Source organism: Chiloscyllium plagiosum, chromosome 2 (genome assembly GCF_004010195.1).
Source record: "Chiloscyllium plagiosum isolate BGI_BamShark_2017 chromosome 2, ASM401019v2, whole genome shotgun sequence".
NCBI classification, from domain to species: Eukaryota; Metazoa; Chordata; class Chondrichthyes; order Orectolobiformes; family Hemiscylliidae; genus Chiloscyllium; species Chiloscyllium plagiosum.
Window position 1 is genome coordinate 13,053,936 of NC_057711.1, and position 25,370 is coordinate 13,079,305.

The window sequence follows — 25,370 nt, forward strand, 5'->3', positions numbered from 1 at the left end:
TGTACTCTATGCTACTTTCTCCCCACCCCCACCCTCCTCTCATTTATCTCTCCACCCTTCAGGCACTCTGCCTCTATTCCTGATGAAGGGCTTTTGCCCGAAACGTCGATTCTCCTGCTCCTCGGATGCTGCCTGAACTGCTGTGCTTTTCCAGCACCACTCTAATCCAGAATCTGGTTTCCAGCATCTGCAGTCATTGTTTTTACCTTGTAGGTGGACCCACAATGTCACTCAGGTGCTCATCCGTGCACAAATTTGGCCCAGTGACACTGGAGGGACAGTGAAATATTTTGAAGTAAGGATGGCAAGTGGCTTTGAGGGGAGCTTTAAAGGGATGGTGTTTCCATGTATCTACTGTCCTTGTTCTTCTAGATGATAGTGGTCATTGGTGTGGAACAGGAGGATCATGGGGATGGGGAAGTGTAAAGTGTGGAGGAGGTAATGGGGAGATCATGGGGAGATAGATGATGTTGGGGTTAATGGGGGAGATGTAAGTAGTTGGAATGGAGAGAAAATGGAGATATATGGTGCGATTAGGAGAGGTATAAGGTATAGCGAGTTAATAGGGGAGATTTAGTGGGGTAATAGGGAAGCCATAAAGTATTGGGGGTAAGGGAGCAGGTGTAAGGTTTTGGGCGTGGTAATTGGGAGGTGATTTGTTTGGGGTGTGATGACAAAGGGAGGAGGATGGGGATTGGGAAAGAGAAGAGAGTGAGGAGGAAGCAGGATGAGTCTGATGGAGGTGCCAACAGGGTAGACGGGCTAGGGCTGGATGGGTGGGGATGGGAAGATGACTGTTTGGGGCCGTTGCTGTAATAACCGCACTTGAAGTAATCATTTGGTGAAAATTGACAGTTATTTATGCAACTTCCCCAGAAAGCGTTGAGAAACTGTTTTGTTAAAATCTAGTAGTTACGAGAAAGTTCCTTCTGCTCTTCTGATTTTCTACTGGAGCAGAATATTACTGGGTCGTCCCTGAGTCAGATGTTAAGAGTCAGAACCCAGTCACGACCCAATAACACATACCGCAGGCAGACAGTCCTGGAGTATTGTTGTGAAGGGTGCTCAGACAGTGCAGTACACCTTTAGTATCGCATTGCAGTCTCAGCTCGGTCATGGGCTGTAGAGAGGGACTTGGTACAATCTTCTGAGACAGAGTCAAGAGGGGGACTACTTGACCCCTGATTTGTAAAATAATAGAACAGCCTCTTGGTGGGTAATGAATGGGAATTTTTGATTCCAAATTAGCAAAGAAAGATAGAATAAGTATGAATTGTTTACTGGTAGCTCGTGTTCAAAATCGTGAGGAGGCTGGACAGTAGAGAAGGGGAGAATACTCAACCCATTGGTGAAGGAATCGAGAAAGAGTGGGTGCAGATTGAAGTGGTCGATGGGAGCCAATGGGAGGGAAAGCATATTTATGCAGTGAGAGCTTGGGTGAGGGATTGGACTGGGTTATGGGGAGAAGGTAGGGAAATGGCAATAGGTGAATTGCTTATTTGGAGGGCTGGCACAGACATGATGGGCCTCTCAGCCTCCTGTGCTGTAACAATTCTGTGATACTGATTTGATTCCAACACAATCCACAATCAGTGAAGTACTACTACGGATGTCGCCAACATAGGGAGTGTGGCAGCAAATTTGCACTTAGTAACATCCCACAAATGGTTATACGATATTGATTAGATTTTCTTTTCCAAGCGGCCCAGGATGCTGGGGAAAATTCCTCTGCTCTTCTCTGAAGTGTTCAGCATGGGACGTAAAGGAAAAAGGACAGGGGAGTGATGTATTTTTTAATTAGGTTGGGTTTGGCCTTGTCATGTTTTCATTCAGTTGTGCAGAGGAAGTGGGGGAGGGGAGTTCTATCAGGCAGTGCTGTGGTTCAGGGCTCAAACCAGAGTAAATTGAGCAGAGTATAAGTAGCACATCCAGACGGCACGTGTTTGGGAGCGGGGGGTAGGGGTTGTGGGGGGGGTGGTGATGTTGGTGGTGGAGCTGAATGATTGCGAAATGATGCCTGGCAAAGCACATTTCTGAGCATTTCTACAAAAAAGGGAAGAGAGCTCTGTTGGTGGAAGCTCCCTGTGGAACTCTGGAGCTGTAGGCACTTCACAGACAGAGCTTAATTGTTTTTTGTTTTAAAAATAACCACACACACACACACACACACACCAGCTAAAATGAAAACATTCACACACATGCAGACACACATTCAAACACACATGCTCTCATGCATGCACTCAAATGCATGCTCACTCACACAGACATAAACACTCCTCCAACACACAAGCATGCTCATTCACTCCCTGAAACATATAATCTCCGGTGGATTCACACCAGCTTTCTTACCTGTGTGCGTACACACACACTCTGACTCATTTGTAAAGAAGCCATTGCGATGTGTGGGGTAAAAAAGTGAATAGTTTGGGTATGGAATATATTGCTTGGAAATGTGGTGGAGCCAGGTTCAATTGAGAAATTCAAGGATGATTATTGAAAAGTGTTAATGAGGAGAAAGAACAGAAGAAACGCATCATAAAATGTATGAACAGAGGTAGGCCATTCAGCCCATTGAACAGCTGTGATCATGGCTAATCTGATATTCCTCAACTCCACTTTCCTGCCTTTCTCCCATAACACTTAATTCCCTTATAGATTCAACTCTGTCCATCTCCACCCTGAATATATTTAATGACCCAGCTTTGACAGTACTCTACAGTAAAGAATTCCACCGATTCCCTACTCCCTGATGGCGGCACGGTGGCACAGTGGTTAGCACTGCTGCCTCACAGCACCAGAGACCCGGGTTCAATTCCCGCCTCAGGCGACTGACTGTGTGGAGTTTGCACATTCTCCCCGTGTCTGCGTGGGTTTCCTCCGGGTGCTCCGGTTTCCTCCCACAGTCCAAAGATGTGCAGGTTAGGTGAATTGGCCATGCTAAATTGCCCGTAGTGTTAGGTGAAGAGGTGAATGTAGGGGAATGGGTCTGGGTGGGTTGCGCTTCGGCGGGTCGGTGTGGACTTGTTGGGCCGAAGGGCCTGTTTCCACACTATAATCTAATCTAATCTAATCTAATCTAAAAACAAATTCTTCATCATCTCTGTCATAAATGGCAGACTCTTTATCCAGAGGTGATGCTTCCTGGTTCTAAACTCTCTCTCTGACAAGGAGAAACAACCTCTTCACATCTTTCCTGTCAAGCCTCCTAAGAATCTTGTATATTTCGATTAGGACTTCTCTCATTTTCCTGTATTCCAGGTCCAACCTACGCCACTGTCACCGTAAAACAGTCCTTCCTTACCTGGGATCATCCGAGGGAACCTTCTCTGGACTGCCTCCGATGCTAGTATAACTTTCCTTCGATAAAGGACCCAAGCTATTAACTGTATTCCAGCTGTGGTCTGACTAGTACCTTGTATAGTTTTAGCAAAATCTCCCTTCTTTATACTCCATTCACTTTGAAATAAAGGCCAACAGTCCGTTTGCCTTCCCTATTACCTGTTGGATGTGTGGTTGGACCAAAGAGTCTGTTTCCATGCTGACTGACTCCATGGCTCCCAAATTACTTTGTTCTGTAGTTTTCTGTAGTCTTTCTCCATTTAAGTAATATTCAGCTCCTCTATTCTTCCTGCCAAAGTGCACAACCTCACGTTTTCCCACACTCTATTCCATCTGCAAAGTTTTTGCCTGTTCATATATCTTGCCTGTGTCCCTCTGCAGGCTCTGTGTTACCCTTACCACTTGCCTTTCCACATATATTTCTGTTATCTGCAAACCTGGCTACAGTACATTCACTTTCCTGTTCTGAGTTATTAATATAGATTGTAAGTAACTGTGAACCCAGCACTGATCCCTGTGGCAACCCACTAGTTGAAGGTTGCTATCCTGAAAATTCTCCCCTTTTATCCCATCTTACTGTTTTTTCTGTTAATAGCCAATCCTCTATCCGTGCTAATATACTACCTCCAAACCTTGGATTCTTTTCTTTTTAAGTAGCTTAATGTGTGATACCTTATCAAATGCCTTCTGAAAATCCAAGTATTCCACTGATCTCTGCTTTGATCTGGGGGATGTGTAGATACCCATATCGGCAGCATTGTGGCTAAGAGTGGGTGTTAGTGTGGCTCAGCGATAGTGTCTGTGCAATCATTATAAAGTTAATAGAAAGTAAATATAAATAGAACAACTTCTTGATAAGTGTCAATATTTATGTTCTGGTGTTCTACCAAGTTGACACTTTGTGGTTTTGCCTGTACCAGGCTGTGTTTTGCTCGGTTTTTGAACATTTGTTTTTTATATTGTCCACACTCATGTTAATCAGGAAAGGTAAGGTTATCCAGCACTTTCAAATTTCATATCACCAGCATCTGCAGTACTTTGTTTTTATTTAAGATGAGGACTTCTTTTGGTTTTAGAGTTACGGAGTCATACAACACGAAAACAGACTCATTGGTCCAACTCATCGATGCTGACCAGCTATCCTAAATTTAATCTAGTCCCACTTGCCAGCACTGGCCCATATTCCTTTAAACACTTATTCATGTCTTTTAAATATTGCAATTGTACCAGCCTCCACCACTTCCTCTGGCATCTCATTCCATACCTGCACCACCTTTTACATGAAAAAGTTGCCCCTGAGGTTTTTAAATCTTTTCCCCTCTCACCCGAATTGTAGGCCCTCTAATTTTGGACTCCCTGATCCCAGGAAAAAGACCTTGGCCATTCACCTATCCATGCCCTTCATGATTTTGTAAACCTCTATAAGGTCACCCCTCAGCCTCCAACGCTCCAGGGAAAACAGCCCCAGCCTATTCAACCTCTCTCTATACCTCAAATTCTCCAATCCTGGCGACATCCTTGTAAATCTTTTCTGAACCCTTTCAAGTTTCACAACATCTTTCCGATAGGAAGGAGACCAGAATTGCAAACAATATTCCAACAGTAGCCTACCCAATGCCTCCGCAACATGACTTCCCAGCTCCTGTACTCTGTGCTCTGACTAATAAAGGAAGGCATACTAAACACCGCCTTCACTATACTATCTACCTGTGACTCCACTTTCAAGGAATTATGAACCTCCACTCCGAGATCTCTATTCAGCAACGCTCTCCCGGATCTTACCATTAAGTGTATAAGTCCTTTTCTGATTTGCCTTTCCAAAATGCAGCACATCATATTTATCTAAATTAAACTCTATCTGTCACTCCTTTGGCCCATTGGCCCATCTGATCAAGATCCCTTTGTACTCTGAGGTAACCATCTTCACTGTCCACTCCATCTCCAATTTTGATGTCATCAGCAAACTTGCTAACTATACCACCTATGTTCACATCCAAATCATTTATATAAATGAAAAAAGCAGTGGATCCAGCACCAATCCTTGTGACACACCACTGGTCACTGGCCTCCAATCTGAAAAGCAACTCTCTACCACCAACCTCTGTCTTCTACCTTCAAGCCAGTTCTGTATCTGAATGGCTCATTCTTTTGCTATCTGTGTCTAGAGTGGCCTGAAACAAAGACACTGATCAACTAACCACAAGAGGATTAGAGATCATCACCTCACCCTGACCTGGTCAGTTCTGAAACCTTATTGTTAAGGGGCGATGAAAGCCCTGAAAAGATGTAATCAGCCTCGGATGGGTTGAGGCTGGGTCACCATTTGGGTGTGTTTGTCACTCTCCTGATTCCTCCCCCTCACCAACTTGTCTTTGGCTATTTCATTCATGTGATTTTGATAGCACAGGCAAAGATACCATGTAATACCCATCCCTAATTGCTCTTGAAGGTGGAGGTGTGCTGCCTTCTGGAAGTGCTGGTGGCTATTTACTGTAGGTTTATCCACAATGGCCTTAGGGAGATAATTCCAGGATTTTGACCCATCGCCAGTGAAGGAATGGTGATCTATTTCCAAGTCAGGATGTTGGTGGCTTGAAGGGGATCTTGCAGGTGGTGATGTTCTCATGTATCTGCTGCCCTTCTCCTTCTAGAAAGAAATAGTCGTGGGTTTGGAAGGTGCTGTTTGAGAATCTTTGGTGAATCTCTGCATCTTGTAGTAGTATACACTGTTGTGACTGAGCGTTGGTGGTGGAGGGAGTGGATGCTTGTGAATATGGTGCCAGTCAAGTTTATTTTCTGGATGGTGTCAAGCTTCCTGAGTATTGCTGAGCAACAGATGGGCTTTTCCATCACGTCAGTAGTATTGTGATCGTCAATACGGAGACTAGTTTGGTATTATTTAAATTTCAATGTTGGAATGTAAGCTTATGTCTCTAGATTAGTTTAGGATATCGAGTCTGCATGGTCGAGATGGATCAAAGGGTCTGTTTCCGTGCTGTACGTCTATGAAAGTCCAGAATTCTGGAATACCAGTGCTCTTGCTTCCCCTCGCTGTACACAATGTTGAGGTGTTTTGGATGGTATCTGATTAACCTACTAGTGGACTAGGTTATGATTTGGTGACCTCCTGGATTACTGCTGTAACAATCCGTGTCTCTCCACAGGTGCGACACCGGATATCTGGGCAAGTGATGGTTCTCAAGATGAACAAGCTGCCGAGCAACCGTGCCAACATGCTTCGCGAAGTGCAGCTGATGAATCGGCTCTCACACCCCAACATTCTGCGGTGAGCTGTTTGCTGTTTATTTCTCCATGTCTCTCTGTCACATTCCTCTCTCCCTAAAACACACAATCTCAACTTTAGTTCTGCATTGGTCGCAAAGTATCACTTGGTAAGGCCAGCATTTGCTGTCCATGTTTTCTTGGGGCAGTTGGTGCTGAGGGAGCTTCCTTGTGAAGCTGTCATGGTGTAGGTCAGACTATGAAGGATATTCAAGCGACTTGATTCAGCGACCAGTGAAGGAGTGACTGCTGTATGTCAACGTCAGGATGGTTTGTGCCTTTTTGGAGACCGAGGGAATGACCTTCCACCACCCTCCTCCGCTCCCCCTTACCAAATACTGCTGTCTGTGACTTTCCAGATTGTACAAATTGCAGGTTTGGGATTTCTTGCATTTTTCTTGGTTGCCCTATCCCCGGTGCTTCCTTTGATAATATTCGGTGTGTATCTCATTCAATCCGCCTCAACATTTTTTCACAACGAATATACTTCCTTCCCCTACGGCAGTGAGTCCTTGAACATGTTGAGAGAGACAGGCTTCAGGAGTGTAGGGGAATCAAAGGTTATGAGGAGCAGGTAGAATAGTGGAGTTAATGTTAATGCCCAATCATCCATGACCTTATTGAATAGGAAGTAGGCTCAAGGGACTGAATGGCCTACTGTTAGGGAGGTGGTGGCTTAGTGGCAATGTAACTGGACTCGTAACCAGAACCTGATTTAATATTCTGGGTACATGGGTTCAAATCCCATCAGGACAATTGAATTCAATGAAAATCTGGAATAAAAAGCTAGTCTAACAGTGACCATTAAACTATTGCTAATTGTCATTTAAAAAATCTGTTTCACTAATGTCCTTTTAGGGGAAGGGAATCCTCTGTCAGTCCTCCGACTGAGCAGCATTTAGTTCTCCAATTTCAAATAACCTCCCTTCCCATCCCCCTTCTTTTCCATTCCACTTACTGACCCTTCCTTCCAGCTACCAACCGGATTCATTCCTCCCCCACCACCCCTCCCCCACACTTTTATCTGCAACTCCCTTCACCCCCATCCCCAGTCCTGAAGAAGGTTGGCTTCTCCTCCACCTCCTGATGCTACCTGGCTTCCAGCATCGTGCCTGTCAACTTTGGATTCCAACGCGTGCAGTTTTTTTTTTTGTCCTTGCCTGGTTTGGTCTGCATGTGACTCCAGATCTGTAGCAGTGTGGCTGAGTCTTAACTGCCCTCTGGACGCTTAGCAATGGGTAATAAATGCTGGTCTAGCTGGCAACACCTATAACCCATTAACAAATAAAGAAAACTCCTGCTCCTATTTCCCACAATCTGCCTACATGTTGAGTTTGTACAGGACATTGATGAGGCCTCTTCTGGATTACTGTGTTCAGTTCTGGTTGCCCAGTAAGAGGATGGATATTATTAAGGTGGAGAGAGTTCAGGGTGTTGCCCACTAAAGATTTAAGTTTTCAAGAAAGGCTGGAACTTTTTTCACTGGAGCAGGAGGTTGAGAGGTGACCTTATCGAGGTTTATAAAATCATGAGGTATAGATAGGATTAATGTAAGGTGTCTTTTCCCTAGGATGGGGGATTTCAAGACTAGGTACCGCATTTTTAAGGTGAGTAGAGAGAGGTTTTAAAAAAGACATGAGGAGTAAATACAAGGTGGCTTGTGTGTGGAATGAATTTTCTGAGGAAGTGGTGGATGTGGGTATAATTACAGCATTTAAAAGACACTTCGATAAGTGCATGAAAAGGAAAGGTTTGGACGGATGTGGGCCAGGAGCAAGCAGGTCAGACAGTTCTATTCACCACAAGGATGTGGAAGCTTTGGAGAGGGTACAGAAACAATTTACCAGGATGTTGCCTGGTATTAGCTATGAGGAGAGATTGAGCAAACTTAGTTTGTTTTCACTTGAATGTCAGAGGCTGAGGGGTGACCTGATAGAAGCTTACAAAATTATGAGAGGCCTGGATAGAAAGGATAGTTGGAGTCTTATTTTGTTTCCAAGAGTATGAATACCAATTACCAGAGGACATAGGTTTAACGGAGAAGAGGATAAGTTTAAAGGCGATGTGACAGGCAGGTTTTTTTTTACATCGAGAGTAGCAAATGTTTGGAATGGCAGAGGGGATAGTGAAGGAGGATACAATAGCAACATTTTAAGAGGTATCTTGACAAATGCATAAATAAGGATACATACGACGTAGAGGCAAAAGGTTTTTAATTAGAATGGTGTCGTGTGTCAGTGCAGTCTTGGTGGGCTGAAGAGCCTGTTCCTATGCTGAACTGTTTCTTATTCTTTTAGGTTAGAATGTGTACAGTATGGCAACAGGCCCTTCAGCCCAACAAGTCCACACCGACCCTCCGAAGAGTAACCCACCCAGATCCATTCCCCTACTTACCCCTGACTAATGCACCTAACACTGTAGGCAATTTATCATGACCAATTCACCTGACCTGCACATCTTTGGATTGTGGGAGGAAACTGGTGCACCCGGAGGAAACCGACATGGGGAGAATGTGCAAACTCCACACAGTCTCCTGAGGCAGGAATTGAACCTGCATCCCTGGAGCTGTGAGGCAGGAGTGCTAACCACTGAGCCTCTGTGCCACCCCTGTCTAACTGATGGGACAGTTTGGGCTGAATTTGGAGTCTCATACACCACCTACCCATCCCTAAAACCACACCACTTCTGACAATGCAGCACTCCCTCAATGAAGGGAAAATTTGATATTCATCCTCACATCCTGAAGGGGGACTTGAACACACATCGTCCTGAATTCTGACAAACCATAATTCCACAGCAAGCTGTTGTTTCCAGAGGCAGGGAGTGAAAAGGGCACGTGGAGCCAATCAGCAAGGCTGAAGAAAAATCATGGAAGTAATGAAGGAGATGAGAGAAGTCTGGGGTTTTAAAAAAACACACACTGAACTGCAGATGCTGGAAATCAGACACAAAACCAGAAATTACTGGAAAAGCTTCGCGAGTCTGGCGCATCTATGGGGGTGAAATCAGTTAGCATTTCGTGTCCAGTGACCTTTCCTCAGAACTGATAAGTCTGGGGTTGCTTTCTTTAGAGGTGGGGGGTGGGGAAGGCTGAGGAGGAATATGATTGAAGTGTACAGAATTCTGAGGGGCAAAGACAGGGTAGAAATGGAGAAACATTTCCCTTCTATTAAAGAGGGGTCAGTAACTAGAGGGCACAGGAGTTGGAGGTATAGAGGGGATTTGAAAAAATGTCATCCTGTGCAGAGTGGTGGGTATCTGGAACTCGCTGGCTAAATGTTTGGTAGAGGTGGGAACCTTCAATATTTTTAATGAAGACTTTAAATACCTTTGCATATAAGATTAGGGGCCACGTGCTGGAAAATGGGATTTAAATAGATGGATGTTTGATGACCAGCACAGACACGATAGGCCAAAGGTTCTGAACCTGTGCTCTGAAAATCCTGACTGTTTAGTGTAAAAGACAAAGAAAGGACCTGCATTCTAGCAGTGCCGACATACCTTCCAGACATCTCCGAGCCATATATGCAACAAACTGCATTTACCATAAGACCATGAGGCAGGAGCAGAAGTAGGCCATTCAGCCCATCGAGTTTGATCCAAGCATTCATTGCGATTGTGGCTTTTTGAAATGTAATGTAGAAATGTAATGCAGCCAATTTCCACACAAGATACCACAATCTGCCAGAATAAACCACCAGATAATATATTTATTCACTGATACTGAATAAGGTGTAATCTCCACTGTCTGGCTTCAAAAAAAGCACCATGGCTCCCTTCGAGGCCACCCCAGGCGGGTGGGGGTTGGGGGGAGGCAGGGATGTGTGTGGGGGAAAGTGATCTCTTGTCCATCTGAAAGACTGTGCCTCTGGCAGTGTGGTGCTCCCTCAGTACTGCAGTGAAGGAGCAGTTTGGACTTGTCAGGAGAAAGAAGTTATATTCAATGAGGCTGGAGGTGCGATGAGATTTTGTAAAACAATCTCGAGTCTCTAGGCAAGGGTTATTAATTCTAAAGGCTGAAATCAATATTTTCCCTCCACTGTTTTGATGAGAGGTGACAACTTGTTGATAATTGGAGTAATTTGGTCCACTCTCCTATTTTAAACCCACGTACAGTACAGCTATCCTGAAATAAAAACTGTGCTGGAGAAACTCAGCAGGTCTGGCAACATCTGTTGAAAGCGAAACAAAGTTAATGTCTTGCTTCTGATGTGACTCTTCTCCATTTGTGTTCTTCGGACACAGGGCTGTGCTATAGGGACGTATATTATTTACCAGCATGTACCGCTCCTGTGTGTGGCTCTACAGCAACATTACATTGTGGAGATGTGGTCAGCCTTTACATCCGAGCCAGAACCAGGCTGTGAGTGTAATTAAATCCTTGTTGTAGAGCTCAGATATCCCACTGCAGTTTATAAAACATACAAAGTGATTTAAATTGCCAGACGCTGAGCCCTGTCAGAGCCTTCTCAATCTAAGTGCAGATGGTTGTGAAGGGTAGAACAGGTGCTAACTCGACCATGTGCTGCAGCTCTGTGAGCTGCTCTCTCACGTTGTGACGGATGGTTCCGGCGACCCAAGCCCACAATCCGGGCTGATGTTCCTGGAGCAGTAATGAAGGGGTGCAGCACTGTCACGCACTCCACCTTTCAGATAAACTCTCACCCACCTACCCTCTCAGGTAAAACATAGAAAATAGGAGAAGGAGTAGGCCGTTTGGCCCCTCTGGCATGCTCCACCATTCAATGTGATCATGGCTGATCAGCCAACTCGTTAGAATTTGGAATCTGCTGCAGACGGATTTAAATCGATCTTCAGTTCTGAAAGATTTGGTAGTTATCTGTAAGGAGATTTGCAGGGTGAATGGAGCCAGAAGAGTTGCTCTTGCAGAGAGCTGGGTAGATCTCTGATTTACAGCATCTGCAGTTCTTTCACTTTTTAGATCGTAATCTATTCAATAGGAAAAGTATGCACAGGGGACACAGTGGCATTTAGTAACTATAGAATCCCCACAGTGTGGAAGCAGGCCATTTGGCCCGTTGAGTCCAGCCAACCCTCTGAACAGCGTCCCTCTCAGACCCACATCCCTGTAACCCTGCTTTTCCCATGCACATCCGTGGATAATATGAGCAATTTAGCATGGCCAATGCACATAACCTGCACATCTTTCAACTGTTGGAGGAAACCAGAACACTTGGACGAAACCCACGCAGATACTGGGAGGGTGTGTAAACTCCACACAGACAAAGGTGGAATCAAACCTGGGTCCTTGGCGTTGAGGCAGCAGTGCTAACCATTATGCTGCATGGTGGCTCAATGTCATTGAACTAGCGATCCAGAGGCCCAGATTAATGCTCTTGGACAGGAATTGACCTAGCAACACTAAAGGAATGGTGATAAATTTCCAAATCAGGATGGTGAGTGGATTGGAGGGGAACTTGCAGGGGGTGGTGCTCCCATATATCTACTGTATTTAGCATTCTAAATGGGAGTCGTTGTGGATTTGGAAGGTGCTGTCTGAGGAGACTTGGTAAATTTCTGCAGGCATCTTCAAGATGGGACTTGCTGCTGCTATTGTCAACTTTTTGAAAGGGTAGGTGGAAAGGGGAGGCAGTTTTGTTAGCACAGGCAGGAATAAATGCAAATACAGGAAATTATCTTGGATCAGCAAATGTCTAATCCATATGGGTGGAAGTAAGAAATAACTACGGCAAAAAGACACCAATGAGAGTATCTATATGGTTGGACAGAGAATGGATCAGAAGGTTGTACAAGCATGTTAAAAAATGCTTATGGGTGACATTAATTTTCATTTGGTTGGACAGTCAGATTGATAGAGGAAACCATGAATTCTTCCTCATGAAGTGTATTTGAGACAGTTTCTGAGAACAATATACTGTGGATCCAGCCAGGGATCAGGCTATTTTTGGATCTGGTGATGTATGTTTAATAAATGATGTCAGACTGAAAGATCACCTAGGAAACAGTGACCATAGCATGGTAGAATTTAGCATTCATTTTGTGAGGGAAGAACTTGTGTTGGAAACAACTGAGCTAAACTTAAATAAGGGTAATTACAAAGGAATGAGGGCTGAACTAGCTGGAGTGAACTGGGAAAGGACTTTAGCAGCAAAAGTGGTTGAGGAACAATGGTTTTTAAGTTCATGGCTTACAGCAAAGACATATCTCAGTGAGGAAGAAGGATTCTAGGATTGAGGTAAGCCAACCATGATTAAACCGGGAAGTTAAGGATAACAACACACTGAAAGAAAAAAAGTGTGTTGAGGCAAAGGTTAGTGGTAAACCAGAGAGTTGGTAAAGTTTCAAAAACCAAAAGATGATCAAAAACATATTAAAGAGGGAGAAGATAAACTTTATGAATAAACTTGCAAGTAAGATCAAAATGCACATCAAATCATCAAGATGGATACCAGCTGAGGTTACCACAAAGGTGTAGGTCAGAGTGGTGCTGGAAAAGCACAGCGGGTCAGGCAGCATCTGAGGAGTAGGAAAATCGACGTTTTCGGCAAAAGCCCTTCACCAGGATTGAAGGCAGGGAGCCTCCGGAGTGGAGAGATAAATGCCATTTATCTGCCTGACCCGCTGTGCTTTACCAGCACTACTGGAATCCAGACTCTGATTTCCAGCATCTGCAGTCCTCAATTTTGTCTAGTTACCATGAAGGTCCCTCCTTCTCAATCTCTTGCCTCATGTGAGGCACAATGACTTTAGGTTAAACTCTCTAGTTGTCTCTCTCTAACAAGAGAGTAGGCCTAATCAGTAACCTTGGGTCTACCTACAACACATGGACTGCAGTGGTTCAAGAAGCCAGCTTACCACCACCTCTGTAAGGGTAACTAGGGGCAGGCAATAAGTGCTGACCCAGCAAACGATGCCCACATCCTAAGAATAAAACAAAAATAAAACTTAAAAATAGCTATTCACTTCCTTTCTGCTAATGTCACTTAAGTTTAGGGAAGTTTCTAACTGTTTCACTCAACTCTTGTTATCTTAATTTTTTTCAGTCTCCTACTTCCTCATATAACTCCCTAAATTTTGAGATAAGGAACATCTCTATGTTGTTAAACTCATGGCCGACCAGTGATGCCACAATTAGAATTTTTCTCTGTTTTTCATCTCAAATGCAGCTAGGCTGCTGTTTCTATTTCTAATCAGGTCATCCCTAAAACGATACGTGTGTTTATGCTCTGCTCAAGTCTTTTTTCCCATCTTTCCTCATCAAAATCTTCAGCATTTCCCTGTCTTCCTGTCTTCCTCAGAGGCTGGTCTCCCTTCCCATTAGACGTGTTAATACCATTTGGTGGCATGGTTGCTCAGTGGTTAGCACTGCTGTCTCACAACGCCAGGGACCCAGGTTCGATTTTTTTCCCCCCTCAGGCAACCTTCTGTGTGGGGTTTGCACGTTCTCCCTATGTATGTGTGGGCTTCTAATCCAAAGATATGCAGGTTAGGTGGAATGGCCATGGGAAATGCAGGATTACAGGGACCGGATGGATGTGGGTGGGATGCAATTGGTATAGTTGGTATAGACGCAATTGACCAAATGGCCAGCTATGATTTCACTTCAACTGTTCAGGAATTCACCAACGATCCTTTGACAGCTCCTTCCAAACCTATGAACACTTCTACCTCAAAGGACAATGCTAGCAGAGACGTGGGAACACCACCCTCTGCAATCAGGCCAAAACATCGAAAGTTACAAAGAAGGAGTTGGATATAATTCTTCGGTCTAAAAGGATCAAAGGATATAGGGGAGAAAGTGGGAATGGTGTACTGAATTAGATGATCAGTCATGATCATGTTGAATGTGGGAGCAGACTCAATGGGCTGAATGGCCTACTTCTGTTACTATTTTCTAATGCTTTTATATGACTCCAGGCACACAGCAATGTGAGTGACTCTTAACTACCTTCTGTAATGCCCTGCCAAGCCACTCAGTCCAAGGCAGTTAGGGATGACCAACAAATGGTGGCATTGACAGCGACTCCAAGGTCCCATGGAAGAATTCAGCTTTCAGTTCTCTGGAGAATAGAGCCCAGCCTGATCAGTTGATTCTGATAGCTATAACGGCTTAGCTCTAGCAGGATCTGTGTACATGTTGTTTTCACTTTTCCCAATGCTGCTGTAGATATTTTTCTAACTGCCATTTTCTAACTGACACTGTTACACACCTGTTGTGCTATATCCTTTTCATAACATGCAGACCAATATTGGTCCCCATAACTCCAAGTGTTGCTCAACTAAAGTTCTGGACACATGAAATCAAGTCTTTTTTTTTAAATCTGTCTCAATGAATGAAAAACCCCATTGTTCATTTCAAAATTTTTTTTAATATTTAACGACTTTTTTCTGACTTCAGAGTCTTCATTGGAAAGAGAGCATTTTGTTTCAGATCAACTCATCAGTCCCATTTGGAGTTGACAATTTAGGATGTCCTTGCATGAAATTATGGATCTCTTGTCCTGACAACCTACAACAAGATCAGAGTCCCAGAACAGATCTCTGTGGAACACCACTGCTCACCGAGCTCCAGGCTGAATACTTTCCATCTACCACCACCCTCAGTCTTAGATTACTTACAGTGTGGAAACAGGCCCTTCAGCCCAACAAGTCCACACCAACCCTCTGAAGAGCAACCCACCCAGACCCATTCCCCTACATTTACCCCTTCACCTAACACTACAGTCAATTCACCTAACCTGCACATTTTTGGACTGTGGGAGGAAACCGGAGCACCCGGAGGAAACCCACGCAGACACTGGGAGAATGTGCAAACTCCGCACAGACAGTCGCCTGAGGCGGGAATTGAACCTGGGTCTCCAGCACTGAGGCAGCAGTGCTAACCACTATGCCACTGTGCCGCCCTCTTCTGTGGGCCAACCAATTCTGTGTCCAGAATTATCTGACTGACTATTAATGTCTATAGAAGAAGTCGTGGCCTGTTTTTGAGGCAGGAGATGAATTCATGACTAATCTGCCAATGCTTCAGACTGAGAAGCTAATTCCTAAACACAGTATTTAGAGAGTGATGACTGACTGACTGTCTCATCCTGAGATGTTTATGACACTAGCTAATTGATGTATGATTCTCTTGGCAGGTTCATGGGTGTCTGTGTTCATGAAGGCCAATTACATGCTCTGACAGAGGTAAGTGCCGTTCCTGTTGTCACAAGGGCTTCTCTTATGAAGAGAGGTTGAGTGAGTTAGGGCTTTTCATACTGAAGAGAAGAAGGAAGAGAGGTGAATTGATAGAGGGGTACAAGATATTGAGGCATAGACGGAGAGATAGCCAGAGACTTTTCCCAGGGCTTAAATGGCTGTCACAAGGGGTCACAATTTTAAGGTGATTGGAGGAAGGTAGTTTCTTTATGCAGATGGTGGTGGGTGCGTGGAATGCACTGCCAGTGGTGGTAGAAGAATCTGAGACATTAGGGACATTTTAAGCGACTGCTGGACAAGCATATGGATGACAGTAAATTGAGGGGTGTGTAGGTTAGTTTGATCTTAGTTTAAGATAAAATTCTTGGCACAACATTGTGGGCTGAAGAACAGTACCGCACAGGACAGGCTCTGTTCTGACAGGTGGATTGTGTTCTCTCATGTGACCACATGAACAATGGCTTGTTCACTATCAACTAGGGCACACTATACCTTATCTCCTGATGTCTTTAACATCTATAAATCTATTAATCTCTATCTTGAACATACTCAATGACTGAGTTTCCATAGCCCTCTGCAGTAGAAAATTACAAGGATCCCCAGTCCTCTAGTGAAGAAATTCCTCCTCACCACAGTCCTAAATGGTCTTTCTTTCATTCCTCTAAACTGTGGAGAATCTTCATTGTTCTGACCTTTACATGCTTTGATCTAAATAACCCTGCATTGTCCTCTCTCTTTATGTCTCCAGTCTCTCCTCTTTCCCTCCCTCATCCTTTCTCTCTGCTGTCTCCCTATCATCCTTCCCATCTTTCTCCTTCCACCCTCATTCTCTCTTTACCCTCACCACTCGCTGTTGTTCACTTCCTCATCCTCTTCCATCTCTCTGACCTGTGTTTTCCCCTCCCCCTCTCTTTCCTGAATGTTTTCCCACCCACCCCAGCTGGGAATCTGTGAACTACCTCAGCTTATGTTTACACTGGACTGCTGTGTGCAACACCCTCCATCCAAGGTCCCAGGTGGAAATTGGAAGAACACCTGCATAGGGAGCTCTCTACTGAGGACCTTCTCTGCCTGCTGTGTATGCCAAGGGGTCCAGATGGCGGCTGAAGGGGTTGAAGTAGATGGTATACAGAAACATGTCCAAGAAGCACCTCTGTGCCAGGCAGGGGGCAGCTCCAGGAGGTGGCTCGGGTTATGGGCTCTTTCTTGTTCAAGAAAGGATCAAGACAAAAGATGGAAAATTATAGGCCAATTAGCGTAACCTCGGTTGTTGGCAAAACTCTAGAATCCATCATTAAGGATGAGGTTTCTAAATTCTTGGAAGAGCAGGGTCGGATTAGAACAAGTCAACATGGATTTAGTAAGGGGAGGTCGTGCCTGACAAACCTGTTGGAGTTCTTTGAAGAGGTGACAAGTAGGTTAGACCAGGGAAACCCAGTGGATGTGGTCTACCTAGACTTCCAAAAGACCTTTGATAAGGTGCCACACGGGAGGCTGCTGAGCAAGGTGAGGGCCCATGGTGCTCTAGGTGAGCTACAGGTATGGATTGAGGATTGGCTGTCTGACAGCAGGCAGAGAGTTGGGGTAAACTGTTCTTTTTCGGAATGGCAGCCGGTGACAAGCAGTGTCCCACAGGGTTCAGTGTTGGGTCCGCAGCTGTTCACATTATATATTAATGATCTGGATGAAGGGACTGGGGGCATTCTAGCGAAGTTTGCCGATGATATGAAGTTAGGTTGACAGGCAGGTAGTACAGAGGAAGTGGGGAGGCTGCAGAAGGATCTGGACAGTTTGGAAGAGTGGTCCAGGAAATGGCTGATGGAATTCAATGTGAGCAAACGCGACGTCTTGCACTTTTGGAAAAAAGAATACAAGCATGGACTACTTTCTAAACGGTGAGAAAATTCGTAAAGCCAAAGTACAGAGGGATCTGGGAGTGCTAGTTGAGGATTCTGTAAAGGTAAACATGCAGGTTGAGTCCATGATTAAGAAAGCGAATGCAATGTTGTCATTTATCTCAAGAGGGTTGGAATATAAAAGCAGTGGTGTGCTACTGAGACTTTATAAAGCTCTGGTTAGGCCCCATTTGGTATACTGTGTCCAGTTTTGGTCCCCACACTTCAGGAAGGACATACTGGCACTGGAGCGTGTCCAGCGGAGATTCTCACGGATGATCCCTGGAATGGTAGGTCTAACATACGAGGACCAGCTGAGGATCCTGGGATTGTATTCATTGGAGTTTAGAAGATTAAGGGGAGATCTAATAGAAACTTACAAGATAATACATGGCTTGGAGAGGGTGGACACTAGGTAATTGTTTCCGTTAGGCGAGGAGACTAGGACCCGTGGACACAGCCTTAGAATTAGAGGGGGTAAATTCAGAACAGAAATGCGGAGACATTTCTTCAGCCAGAAAGTGGTGGGCCTGTGGAATTCATTGCTGCAGAGTGCAGTGGAGGCTGGGACGCTAAATGTCTTCAAGGCAGAGATTGATAAATTCTTGATGTCACAAGGAATTAAGGGCTACGGGGAGAATGCGGGTAAGTGGAGTTGAAATGCCCATCAGCCATGATTGAATGGCGGAGTGGACTCGATGGGCCGAATGGCCTTACCTCCGCTCCTATGTCTTATGGTCTTAGGGAGGTTCAGGAACCTGAGCTGATGTGAAATTTCACCTGAGATGGGATCCCACTGTACACCTGAGAATCCTCCAACTGGTGCCTAATGTTGGATCTGAGCACTGCTGTTTTCAGGCAGTGGAGAATAAAATAACTCCAGAGGGGCCGGTATCCAATCACCAAGTCACCCTTTATTTACATTTGGAGAGTTCTTGACATTCTTCAGGTCCCTCCGAGCCAGCTCTGAGTGAACAGAACCTCTGTCACTCCTGTTTATATCTGTCAGTCAGGGCTCTCTGATTGCACCACATTAACAGCACCAGCCAGGGAACTTGTATTCTGAGAGATCCATCTGACTGACCTCTCCAATTACTATAGAGAGCCAAACCTGCAGCTGGACCTCCAGCACTCCCTGCTGACTGAATTCCTGGGCAACATCCAGCTCAGGCCCCTGCCACTCAGTACATCTATGAGTCTGGTCACCTCCTGTGGCTGCCATCCTCCCAGACTGGATTTCATTTTTGAACAACCAGGAACAGAGAATGCTGGAGAAACTCAGCAAGTTTAGCAACCGTAATTGGGTGAAAGCAGAGTCATTGTTTCAAATCCAATGACCCTTCTTCAGAACTGGACTGAAAATGTTAACTCTGCTTTCTCTCGGCAGATGCTGCCAGACCTGTCAAATGTCTCTAGCAATTTGGTTTTGTTTCAGATCTCCAACACTCGCAGTTTTTTGTTTTTATTGTACTGTAATGACATAGCTCTGGAGCAGCTTGGACTTGAACCCAGGCTGTCTCATCCAAAGATAGGACACTACCACAGCACCACAAGGGCCCCTGACTGGATTTATTTTTTCTTATGTAGTTAACTAGATATTTTCTAATCAGCCGATTCAGAGACCTTAATCGCAGGTGGGAGTTGAACCCAGGCGTTCTGACTCCGAGGTAGGGACAGTATCACTGCACCATAAAACCCCTCCAGGTTGGATTTTTATTTTTCTTTTTTATTTCTATATCTAGACGTGCTCTTAACACTCAACATTTTCTCCCCAATCACCAAATCACCTGCAATATTTTATCCTCATGTTAATCACCACCAGTAACCCGCCCCGCATTCTCCCACTGAATAATTTATTGAGGGCAATGCAGACCATCAGAGGTGAGGGAGAAGGGTAGATGGATTTATTACTAACTGATCTTCTTCTGTTTATGACACCTGGTTCTGGTCTTCTAAATGAAAACATCTTCTCCCTATCCAGCCTAATCCAAAGGTTTCATAATCTTAGACTGTCAGATCACCTCAGTTACTTTGAGAGAAATGGGCCCCAGAATGTTCAGTGTTTACTGATCAGTTTATGCTTTGAATGAAGGGATCCTCCTTCTGAATCCTGTTTTGTACTGCGTGCCTCAACGTCATTGTTATAATATTGGCTTTTTGTCCTGGGCATTTTAAGCCTGTTCCAAGCCTGTTCTAACTAACATTCCATTGACAGTTTAACCTTGACTAATACTTTAAATAAGTTTGGCATTACTTCACTATGCTGCCAGAGAGAACTGTTAAACTAGACATTTTCGTAGAACCTGAGACAGTTTTAGTGAAAACGCAGCCTTAAGACACTGGGCAAATGACAAATGTTTACACAGTAGGAACTAAATTTAAGCACTTTGAATCCTTATGTCTCTTTCATCCTTAGTTCTAGTCTATCATGTGCTCTGTGAAACAGTGAGGCCCTGGGATTGTTTTGATGGGAGTGTAGAGAAAGCTTTACTCTCTATCTAATCCTGGGAGCATTTGATGCAGACAGTGTAGAGGAGTTTTACACTCTGTCTAATCCTATGCTGTCCCTGACCTGGGAGTGTTTGATGGGAACAGTGTAGAGAGAACTTTACTCTTATATCTAACCCCATGCTGTATCAGACCTCGTGTTGTTTGAATACAGTGATTAAAGTGGAATGTGTTCCATTTTGAATAGATATACTAAACACCTGGCATGTACAAAATTCACAGAAGAATTGGTGAAGTGGCAGTATGGAATGGGGCAACCTGTCAATAGCCAGGGGTTTGAAACCTGCCTGTTTCCTTTAAATTCAAACACTTTTTAGTTTTTGAAAGGTCAAAAAGGTGAAATTCCCTCTTTGTGGTAGGTCTATTATGTCATTGTGATTGGGGTCGGAGCTATTTGTCAGCCTGGGACAAATAAAGCAAATTCCTGCTGGACTCTTAGTTGCTAAGCAACACAGTCCCAGGCTCATCCCTTATTGTAAGAATTACTCAGCACCTGAGACTGAGGAGATTGTACTGAAGAACATGTCATTGAGTGGTGCTCTCCTGGCTTCATGTTCAGCTTTATTTGTCAGTGCAGTGCTCTCAGCAGGTTCAGTGACGGTAAGCGAACGGTCAAAACCCACATCAACGCATTCTTCATATAACCCTCACACAGGCTACAAACCCCTTCCCCAACAATTAGTGTCATTGATCACTCACTCTCTCTATTTTCCCCTCTCTTACTCCCACCACTGGTAACTATGCCAATGATTTACTCCTTCTCCTTTCAGATATTAATCATAGTCTCTGTGGGTAGCTCTCTGAGTCAGAAGGTTGTAGGTTCAAGGATCTATTACGTATGGGAATACCATTCCTTGTACACCAGCTCGCTGTCCTGTTCAGCTAGTTGTTCAGCACAGAGAGTTGTTTTTGTAGAACAAGTTGCTGTTCTTTCTGTTTCTCTTCCTCTGGCACAAGCTTTACTGTCTGTGCTAATTAACCCATGAAGCTCTTTTCCCCACATTGAATGGTTGTACTGTGGGTGTCCACAGTGGCTCAGTTGACACGTTCACCTCTAAGCCAGAAACATATGGGTTTAGCAGAGACTGGAACACAAAATATATGCTGACACCCCTGAGGTAGTCCTGCAGTGTCAGAGGTGCCATCTTTCAGATGAGCTGTTTAAAGGAAGACCTGTTTGCCCTCCTGGGTTCATGTTAAAGACCACCACAGCTCTGCTTCAATGTGCACAAGCCTGCAGCATGCGTATGATTCCTGTTGGCTTTCCCCCGCACTCTTTCTCATTCTTGTTTCTCTCCACACATTTTCCAGCAGTGTCCGTACATCTGTGTTTACTCATCCCTTCCCATCTACAACGAGAGATGTTTTCCCTGTCTCTCTAAAAGCCGGTTATCCTCGTGCTACCTCATCCTGTTGCTCAGTGTCTCTTGTTCTGTGTTGCTGGCTGTTTTATGTACTACTCCCTGGGCAGCTGATAAAAATAGTGACAGGAAGGAGAGCTTTGGATTTAATCAAGCAGTTAAAATGAAAATTGCTAATCTGCTAATAACACGAAGTATAATTAAGCATGTGTTATTGGGTCCTAAGAATCTCCTACAAATATATTGCCTCTTGCTATTGCTTTGTCTTTCTGTTTGGGTGGGAGTGAGAGATATATTTGACCTTTTCACAGTTGGCAAGGAGACCCAAACCGAAACCCCTCTTCGTCCTGAGCTAGCTGTGGGATTTTTTTTACCTCCGGCTCAGATTAATTCCCCATCATGTTGCATGCTGCTTGTGTAGTCTCAAAAGACTTTCTCAGAACTGCAGAAGTGTTATGGTGCAGAAGGAGGTCATTTGACCATCATTCTTGCACCAGCTTGTTAAATGAACATTGTTACCTAGTGCTAATGCCTGCTTTTTCCACAACTCTTGTGCATTATTTTTATCTAAGTAACTGTCCAGTGCCCTCTTGAATGCCTCAGTTGAAGCTGCCTCCACCACCTGTCCAGGCAGTGCATTTCAGACTCTCCAGGCTGTGTGATAAAAGTTTTCCTCACACAAACCTTGCTTCTTTTGCGCATCATTTTAAATCGATGCTGTTTTGTTCCTGTTCCTTCAAAAGGGGCATCAGCTTCTCTCTATCCATCCAGTCCATTTGTGGTTTTGAAAACCTCCTATCAGATCCCTCAGCCTTCTTCTCTCCAAGGAGAATAATCTCAATTTCCTCAGTCTAATCTCATCACTGAAGTTTCTGATCCCTGGAACCAGTTTTATAAATTGTTTCTGCACTCTCTCCAATGCATTCACATCCTTTCTTTTAGTGTGGTGACCCCAACTGTACACAATACTCCAGCTGAGGTCTAACAAGTGTCTTATACAATTTCAACATCACCTCTTAGCTCTTGTACTCTATTAAAGTCAAAGCTACTTTATTCCTATAGATGCTTTAGTTACAGCTCTCTGCAGCTTTTCTGTCAATTTAAATGATCTATGCGCATATACACTCAGATCCCTCTGCTCATGCACCCTTCCCATCCTGCACTTAGAATTGTACCCCATTTTATATTGTCTTTCCTACAAAAATTCTCTGCTTTGAATCTCATATGCCATTGCCCACTCCACCAACTTGACTATGTCCTTCTGGAGTTGATGCTGTCCTCCTCACCGTTTACAATACTTCCAAGTTATTTGTCTGTGTCTGTGTCTGTGTTTGTTCGTTCTCCTCCGGCCTGACTTGTTTTCAAAGCCCTCCATGCGCTTACCCCCCACCCAGTCTATTTGCCCTCGTCTAGCCCCACAGCCATCGATGATCTCTGCACTCTTCCAATTTTGACCACTTAAATATCCTCAGTTTTACTCGATCAGAAACCATGTCTTTAGTTCCCTGGGAATGGATTCCTCAGACCTCTCAGGCTCTCAACTCCCTACCTGTGTTTTGAGGTGATCTTTAAGCTTACATCTTTGACTAGAAACACAGGATTGTTATAGTGCAGAAGGAGCTATTTGGCCCATCGTGTCTACATGAGCTCTGAGCTTATTGGTCTATCGCCAATCTTCTGCCTTTTCCCCTTAATCCTGAATATTGTTTCTTTAAAAATAATTATCCAGTCCCCTTGAGTGTTTTGATTGAACTTGCCTTCATCACATTTCTAGGTAGTGCATTCCATACCCTAACTACTCATCGAGTCAAAAAGATTTCTTGCATCCCATTTGCTTCTTCTGCAAGACGCTTCAAACCTGTACCCACTGATTCTTAATTCTTTTACAAAAGTGGGAACAGTTTCTCCCTAGGAGAAAACGAGGACTGCAGATGTTGGAGATTAGAGTTGTGTGGTGCTAGAAAAGCACAATAGGTCAGGCAGCATCTGAGAAGCAGGAAGATCGACTTTCCCGGCAAAAGCTCTTCATCAGGAATGAGGGCTCTTTCCTGATGAAGGGCTTTTGAATGAAACGTCGATTATGCTGCTCCTTGGATGCTGCCTGACCTGCTGTGCTTTTCCAGCACCACACTCTTGATAGTTTCTCCCTGTCTGTTCTGTCCATCTAGACCCATCATGATTTTGAAAACTTCTATCGAACATCATCTTTCTCCTCTCCAATGAAAACAGTTCCAATTTTTCCAGTAAGTCCTCTGAACTGAATTGTCTCATCCTAAATTCTCTTAAAACCCTTCTGCATTATCCCCAGTGCATTCACATCCTTCCCATAGTGTGGTGCCCAGAACTGTACACAGTTCAGGTCTGAGAGATGTTCACTATAATTGCCCTGCTCTTGTGTTCTACACACACATTATTGAAGCCTAAAATAGCATGTATTTTATTCGCAGCTCTTTCTTCCTCTCTCTGCTCCTGTGCACCCTTTAGAGTGGTACCCTTTATAATATCTCTCCAAGTTCTTATACAAAAACGTACCATCTCACACTTCGTTGCATTGAACTTCATCTGCCACCTATCTGCCCTCTCCACCAACATGTTAAACTCCTTTTAGAGTTCCACACTGTCATCCTTATAATTCTTCCAAGTTTTGTGTCAACTACAAACAAATTATTTGTCCCCCTGCACACCAAGATCCAGATTATTAATGTTTATCAGGAAAAATAAGGGTCCCAATACTGAACCCTGGGATACTCCAGAAAAACTTTCTTCCAGCCCAAAAGGCACCCATTAACCATTATTTTCTGTTTCCAATCCCTCAGCCAATTTTGTATCCACATTATTACTGTCCCTTTTATTCCATGATTTTATTACTTTCCTCATAATTCTGTTGTGTGGTACTGTCTGGAAGTCCATGTACATCACACCAACGGCATTTCCGTCATCAACTCTTTCTGATCCTGCTTCAAAATCTCCAAAAAATTATTAGACATGACTTTCCTTTAATAAATCCATGCTGTCTTTTCCAAATCAAGCCACGTTTTTCCATGTGACTATTCATTCCGCCATGAAGAATTGTTCCTACAAGTTTACCCACCGCCAAAGTTAAAGTGACTGGACTGTATGCTATGCAGATCTTTACAACTTTCTTTGAACAAAGATGTAATGCTTGCAATTCTCCAGTCCTCTGGCTCCATTCCAGAAATCATAGAGGATTGGAACCGCTAAAATTCAAACCGGATTGGACAGGGCAGAGGCAGGAAGAGTGTTCTTGAAGACTTGGTGATACTTCCCAGGGTGGGAAAATCCAGAGGCAGAGGGCAATGGTTTAAGGTGAGAGGGGAAAAAATTTAAAAGGGACCTAAGGGGCAACTTTTTCCACACAAAAGCTGTGCGTGTATGGAATGAGCTGCCAGAGGGAATGGTGGAGGCTGGTACAATTACAACATTTAAAAGGCATCAGGATGGGTACATGAATAGGAAGGGTTTAGAGAGATATGGGCCAAATAATGGCAAATGTGACTAGATTAATGTAGGATATCTGGTTGTTGTGGACAAGTTGGATTGAAGAATCTATTTCCGTGCTGTACAGGGTGGGAGAATCCAGAGTCAGAGGGCAATGGTTTAAGGTGAGAGGGGAAAAAATATAAAAGGGACCTAAGGGGCAACATTTTCCACACAGAAGCTGTGCGTGTATGGAATGAGCTGCCAGAGGGAATGGTGGAGGCTGGTACAATTACAACATTTGAAAGGCATCAGGATGGGTATATGAATAGGAAAGGTTTAGAGGGATATGGGCCAAATAATGGCA

At 44.2% G+C, this 25,370-nt stretch overlaps 1 protein-coding gene across 1 annotated transcript in view; it reads left to right on the forward strand.

Annotated features, from left to right (window-relative positions):
• The window catches only part of tesk1b (testis associated actin remodelling kinase 1b), a 132,869-nt gene that overhangs the window by 36,604 nt on the left and 70,895 nt on the right, over positions 1 to 25,370 (forward strand). Inside the window, exons 2-3 of the mRNA XM_043674568.1 lie at positions 6,504 to 6,625; positions 15,741 to 15,789. Coding sequence (XP_043530503.1) covers positions 6,504 to 6,625; positions 15,741 to 15,789 — 171 coding nt within the window. The remainder of the gene's footprint in view (positions 1 to 6,503; positions 6,626 to 15,740; positions 15,790 to 25,370) is intronic.